This window comes from Scleropages formosus, chromosome 6 (assembly GCF_900964775.1).
Source record: "Scleropages formosus chromosome 6, fSclFor1.1, whole genome shotgun sequence".
NCBI classification, from domain to species: domain Eukaryota; kingdom Metazoa; phylum Chordata; class Actinopteri; order Osteoglossiformes; family Osteoglossidae; genus Scleropages; species Scleropages formosus.
In genome coordinates, this window is record NC_041811.1 from 18,477,288 (window position 1) to 18,484,470 (window position 7,183).

Consider the following 7,183-nt stretch of genomic DNA (forward strand, 5'->3'; position numbering starts at 1 on the left):
CAAGCACTGCGACACCGCAACAGTCAACCTGATAATGGAGATGCTACTAAGTGACTAACAGGCAGGTAGTAGATACAGCATGGATACGCTGGAGAAAGGGATGATTGACATCCCGGGCGGGATGGTGCGAGGTTTCACAGCGCTACTGAGAACGGCGCAGAATTTACAATATATGAATTGATGATTTCTGGAATTTTCCATTTAATATTTTTGGACTAGGGGAAACAAACTTGCAGCGAAGGGAGGATCACTGTATGTACTACATGTGCATAACTATGCATGCAGTAAATTCACATTAAATTACTGATGTGGGAATTTGATATGTCCATCTAAGAATGCTGACTACTATCTTAGATGGTTTTTAAAAAAAATCAATAAAAATAAGCTGAATTTTGAATTTACTTACTCGTTGGATCTGAATATAGCAAAGTACAAACGTTCAAAGTAGATGTAGCGCAAAAGTGCGGTACTGTTTATTGAACATGAAAGATTAATTCAATCTGAGCATTCTGTTGAGACCACCTGACCACTACTGGGTAAGAGCAGGCCTTGAGCAGACAATCCTTGGGCCCCTTATGACTGCTGTTAAAGGAGCTCAGATGACATTAGCAACATCTGCAGACTTACCCTGAGTCACAATGACACTTTCTGACTGGGGAGGCAATGCAAGAAGAGCAAGGCTAGTGAAAAATCCTGCATCACCATGTGCCTGCATAGCAGCACAACGGGAGTCACCTACCACCCCGCAACAATACTACATTTAGCTAATAACCTATTAATCGTTCCGATATTAACGGAGAGCTGTGTTGCAGCAAAGGGTCTTACAGGAGGGACCAGTTTGACAAATTCTGTCTAAAACTATTTTCTCTAAGCTAAATTTCAAAGACAGCAGTATCTTTCTGAAGTTTGCTTTAGTTGTCAGAATTGCTGGACATTCTGCCTATTCAAGTGTAAAACAAACCACATGCCCAAAAAAAAAAAAAAAAAAAAAACTTTTCATACTGTTAAAAAGTCCTGTTACATTTTCATATTTATGGTGCTTCTCCTTAAGGGCCATGCAGCTTACACACATCCACTGAGCAGATGAAGTATAGGTCAGCATAACGAGTCTGACAATATCAACACAAACATTTGTCATTTACCCAACTGCCAAAACTCTAAACATAGTACATTTTTGTGAAATATAAAAAGAAACAATGGCTAGTACCCATAAGTACAGCCAACTGTAATGACTGATGACCAATTAAAAAAAAAAAAACCCACCATATACTTCTTGGTGATGTCTGCTGAGACATTTTTATTTCAAGATGCTGATAGTTTGTGTTTCTTGACTGCGCTGTTAAATAAATACACCCCAGCTAGACCCCTTCGCTCATCTACTTCTGCTCACTTGGTGGTCCCGCGCACGAAAGGTAAAGCGTGGAGGTTCTCGGTTCTGGCTCCGTTGTGGTGGAATGACCTTCCCCTCTCACCAAGAGCTGCAGAAACCCTGTCTACATTTAAGAAGGGTCTGAAAACTCACCTTTTCCAGACCCATTTCACCCAAGATCTCTCCGGCTCATGTACAGTGTAAATGTTCATGCACCATAACTTCATGAGCATCACCAGATAAAGCCTTTTATCAGCCACTACTGTGGCATTGTATTTGCTTGCTTGTGTATCTTAATATTATTTAAAAAAAAAAAAAAAAGGTAGGAGGATATCAGGATTTGTCTATCCTGTGTTTTATGCACCTACTTGAACGATGAACCTCGGTGCAGCAAGCGGTAGGGAACAAACTATGTTTGCTTGAGACCTTCATGTCTGCAGCTATGTCTCCTCTTAATGAAATGAATAAACTGTACTTTTGCCGAGATGTACGTCATTTTGGACAAAAGCATCTGTTAAATGAATAAATGTAAATACAGGGGCCACCTGTAAATGAGTGATTCCACAGATTACACCGTAGAGCGGCACTCTAGTCGTGTCCAGGTTGTGTAGTAAACCAGTTCGACAATGTTTTGCCAGTAACCAAAATTTTGAGGTTACTTGGGTTTCACTTTCAGAAAGTATAGAAATCCTATAAACTGGACCAAATTTTCAATTTGAATGGGACAGAAGCACTGAAGTGATTATTAAACAAATGACACTCAATACTGGAGCTTCATATCAGAAGTAGAGCTAAAGATCAGTTCAAGATAATGCCTCCTCCATATAAACTCACGCCTGGTACTGTAGTGGTTAGAGCCACTGCCTTTGGACCCAAAGGTTGCAAGTTCGAGCCTCACCTCTAGCTGTACTACCCTTGAGCAAGGTACTTTCCCTAAATTGCTCCAGTAAACTTAGCCAGCTGTGTAAAAGTATAAATAATTGTAAAATACCTTAACATTGTAAGTCACTTTAAAGAAACACATCAGATAAATGTAACTGTTTACATTCATCGGCTACTGAACAAAACAGGAGTGGGTCTGGAGGGGTGTGGGTCTAGAATTGTGGCACCATGCGGCACAGACAGGCTGAGAAAAGCCACAGGGCTGGAACTGCTTTTTCAGCCTGCGAGACAAACAGAAGGCCCTTTCAGCGTGCCAAGTGGGACAGCGACCCACATACACCCACTCTGGTTCACCCCCGTCAAAATCCAAACCTTCCCTCTCAGCAAAGCACAACAATCCGCTGGCACTGCGATGTAGTGGAGACAACAGAAACACCCTTGTGGGTAAGACCTGATTCGGTACAATTTCTCCTGCTGACTGGGCCATGTCCAGCAGAAGAAGAGGGGGGAAAAAGAAAAAAAAAAAAAAAAAAAAAGAATGCAAAATTTACTACAGGAAACTGAAGGGCAAGCAAATCCATAGAATACAACTCACGCAAACCTTCCAGGGCTTCTGTATCAGCTCTGTCTACCATGCGGTAAGGCCTTCTCTCGTACCACTTCATTTGCTTGAAGACATCCCTGGATTACTAAAACTGCCCGACAACTCCAGCTGCCCTCAGTTCGCACGCACAAGTTATTCCGCAAACCTGAACATTTACGGACAAAAATCAAGAAGCGGTGAAGCCGAAAACAATGAAAACAATCACAATTTATTGGAGAACATGAAGATTTTGTATGAGCAATTATATCAATACACACCGCTTTGCATCAAGTGAAATATTTTACTCCCTTTGAGCAACACGGACAAACTATTACAGAATCGTTTCCGATATTTTGTGTCACTATGTGACAAACCAAGCATTTGCCATGCATCTCCATGGAGCTGTGTGATCAGGACAGGATCAGTCCAGGGGCCTGATAAGGTCTCTGGGTTCGAGCCGCTGACTGACCACTTTTCTGCTTCACTGGATACACGTTGTTTCCAACAGCCGGTGACTCCCAGGGGAGCTAAAGTGACACTTTGTAGAGATTCTGAACCCACCGCTTGCACCAGCGTAAAGCACAAGGCAGGGTTAGACCCACACAATGTCTCTTCCACACTTCCCTACAAACATAAGGAACCCGTCAGAATAAACTCTACCTTCCTTACATTATCATGTGGCACTATCCACCACACTTCTCGTTTCAACAAGCATCTCGCTCCTTCGCGACCGAAAATGCAGCAAACACTCGTAAAGGTAAAGACACACGCCATGCAGTTGTCAGAAAATCAGCCGCAAACGTAACACTCACTTTCGTGACGTTACTATTTCGAGCACCGAATTATAGGCTACCTTGATGCTCCTGCAACAACAGGTTTTAAACAGCATTAATGAATAAATACTGGGTCAAACTAAACAAGTTTAATGGATCCAATTTTTTTTTTTTTTACCATGTTAAGTCCTAGGCTTCATGCTAAGTCATTGACTAAGAATAATAATAATAATAATAATAATAATATTCATTCACTCACATCACCAGTTTGCAACAGGCAGGCTTGTTAATGTCACAGTGCATCATTTCCATCTTGGGAGACACATGTACATGATGTAGTTTACATATATATTATATAGATACTAGATAGTGACCAAGTTAAGGATGTGGATGGTTGTGTTTCCAAGACAACCCTGTTTGAGTTATAACTTGGGAAGCAGAGATTCCACTGACATCTCGTGGTGCTGCTCAGAGAGAGTGTGAGGAGAGGGTACATTTTATTTTTTTTACCTGGGGTGGGACCAACCCGTGACCCTGATGATTATGCAAACATCATACCCCGCCTGCTACTCAGACGCAGAAAGGAAATAAAATTATTTTTTAAAATATGTTTATTCGACGGGGGGGGTGACGAGATCAGGAGGTCCTGAAACCAGCAGCAGCTGGAGTCGAGTGAGGGAGTGGAGACTTAGCGCCGGGGGGGGAAAGACCTGGTCCGGTCCTATACTATGTTATGTACTGTGTTACTGTACACCTCCCGAATCATTCATTGCACTTCTGCTGGTCGTATTTTGCGGCTCGAATAAGGAGGCTGGAGACGCACTTACTTTTTGAAGTCGGTGCTGAAGAGGCCCGCCGCCGCCGTGCTTCCCGAGGCTGTCGGAGTGCTCTCCTGGCCGAGCTCCACCGCCGGCTCCGCTCCGCCGCCTTGCTCGTTATATGACAAGTTATTTGTCGACATGCTGCTCAGCATTTCAGTTCCGCAGGGATGCCGCGAAGGATTTGTGCTTTATTCAAATAAAAAAAGAAAAAAACCACCGTCAGTTTAATTAATGCGAGAGACACGACAAATTAAATTTAAAAAAAAAAAAACTTCTGTGCAACTTTTTTCCTCTTCTCCACGCAGTACCGGAAGTGTGTCAGCGCGAGGTGCAGAAGGCCGAGTCACATGACGACTGAGTGAGGAGGGGGGCGGGGCGGGGCGGAGCCGGGCGGGGCGGGGCACCTGACCACATGCGTTACCGTGGTAACCACCATCACGCGCCACTGAGAATGTAGCGGGAAGCCGGAGTTCGCGGATCGACGGCCTTGCTGTGCGGGGAGCGATTGCTCGCCTGTGGCCTAGTGCAAGAACAGGCTTTTATTCACAGCGTTTCTTTTCTTGCTTCCTTCAGTGCGAGCTGAAGTGATGCTGAACAAAAGCAGCGTGTCCTGAAACCTTCTTGATGACGGTTGCCTCATTTTTTTGTTGGGACGGATTGGTGGTGGCTCTCTCTCTGTTCACTTTCAGCGAACTTTTATTTTAAAACAGAAAATGACTAATTAGTTATTATACAAGGGGGTGCGGTGGCGCAGTGGGTTAGACCACAGTCCTGCTGTCCGGTGGGTCTGGGGTTCAAGTCCCGCTTGGGGTGCCTTGTGACGGACTGGCGTCCCGTCCTGGGTGTGTCCCCTTCCCCCTCTGGCCTTACGCCCTGTGTTGCCGGGTAGGCTCCGGTTCCCCGTGACCCCGTATGGGACAAGCGGTTCTGAAAGTGTGTGTGTGTGTGTGTGTGTGTGTGTGTGTGTGTGTGTGTGTGTGTGTAGTTATTATACAATTCTGCAATTTACCGGAAACTTTGGAGAACGGTACTTTGTAAGAGAAAAAGTGTGAAGATGTTTTTGTGTGTGCTTTCCTCTCAGACTTCTCTCAAGCCATTTCTTTATTCATGATTAAGGTAACTAGGCTGTTGTGACTCACAAAGGCCTCCCTTTCTCCTCATAACCACACACACATCATCTGAAACTGCTTGTCCATACAGGGTAGCAGGGAGCCAGAGCCTAACCCAGCAGCACAGGGCATAAGGCTGGAGGGGGAGGGGACACACCCTGCACAGGATGCCATTCCATCACAAGGCACCCCAAGGGGGACTCGAACCCTAGATCCCCTACAGAGCAGGGCCCAGTCAAACCCACTGCACCACCACACCGCCACATCCCCCCTGTTTCCTCATAAGTATTCCTGGTTTATTTATTGAAGGTCTCAGTTCTATGAACTCCATCCTGGACCTGAACAGGAGTAATACATTTGCTGTTTGTGCTCCTTCACAGTGAGTTTCTCTTCTGGATTATGAAATACTGTTGCATGCCGATCGATTCAGACTTATATCTAAACCTATGCACGTCAAGGCAACGACAATGAATGAAAGTCTGCTGCCATGGGATTCGGGAGAAGGATACTCACAATACCAGTTTTACATTTAAGAAGCTTGACTTGGGGCAAAAAAGAAGATTGTGGATTCATGTTTGGCTAAAATAACATTGTGTAGTACAATAAAATGTCATTAGAACAATATGTGCTAATTTTAGCTCTGTTTGGAAGTTCTGAAGGGGTGTGGTGGTGCGGTGGTGCAGTGGTGCAGTGGGTTGGCCCACAGTCCTGCTCTCTGGTGGGTCTGGGGTTCGAGTCCCGCTTGGGGTGCCTTGCGACGGACTGGTGTCCTGTCCTGGATGTGTCCCCTCCCCCTCCGGCCTTACGCCATGTGTTACCGGGTAGGCTCTGTGACCCCGTATGGGACAAGCGGTTCTGAAAATGTGTGTGTGGAAGTTCTGAAGCCTTGAGTTATTTTCCATCAATTTGGGGGCAGAAAGAAGATTCTGGACCTATATTTCCCTAACATAACATTGTGTACTAATAATAAGTTATTAGTATAACATATGCTAACTTTAGCACTCTTAGGAAGTTCCAAAGCCTTGAGCGATTTCTTTCCGTTAACTTGAAGCAGTTCAGCTCTCGCAACATCTGTTCGGGGCTTCGGAATCGCATTGACGGCAAGCGAGCATTTCAGTCACACTCAGTAGATCTCTGAATTGCAAGACCTTCGGGCTGTGTGCACACACCTGCTCCGCAGTGCTGACACAGCACCCGTTAAGCGTGACCCGTCTCGTTCGCAGTCAGCTCCGAGCTGTTTACCCAGTCTTCCAGCGTCAGGAAAGTTCTGTGGCAGAAGCAGCTATCAACTCGGGGTCTTGGGAGATTCACAGCAGAATGCACTGTCAGTTACTAGCTTGGTTTCCAAGGCAACATGAATAGATAGAGCATTGGTCAATAGAAATCACCAGAAACTAGATTGTTTAAAAGAGGAAAAGAACCAAAACGCGGAACGTTTTACGTACATTTACATTTCTTCATTTTGCAGACACTTCTCCGAAGCGGCGTACATCTCAAGAGAAAAATACATTGAGTGCATTACATCAACAGAAGGAGATATTTCAATGCCCAGCTGAATAAAAGTAAACTTTAAACCAGAATGTTTTGATCTTGAAATGCCATTGAATAACTGTAGTTATTCTTTGGCCAGAAAATTGACATTTAGT

General features: G+C 44.6%; 1 protein-coding gene across 2 annotated transcripts in view; it reads right to left on the reverse strand.

Moving 5' to 3' along the window:
• ap3b1a (adaptor related protein complex 3 subunit beta 1a) overlaps nucleotides 1-6,723 on the reverse strand; it is an 82,949-nt gene extending 76,226 nt beyond the window's left edge. The window contains exons 1-2 of one of the 2 annotated variants that reach the window (XM_018736813.2): nucleotides 6,707-6,723; nucleotides 4,435-4,614 (exon numbers count right to left, since the gene is read on the reverse strand). In XM_018736813.2, coding sequence (XP_018592329.1) covers nucleotides 4,435-4,580 — 146 coding nt within the window. In that variant the 5' untranslated portion in view covers nucleotides 4,581-4,614; nucleotides 6,707-6,723. Of the gene's footprint in view, nucleotides 1-4,434; nucleotides 4,615-4,736; nucleotides 4,766-6,706 lie in introns of those variants that run through there. The other variant, XM_018736812.2, reaches the window with a different exon arrangement.
• Between the last annotated feature and the right edge of the window lie 460 nt (nucleotides 6,724-7,183).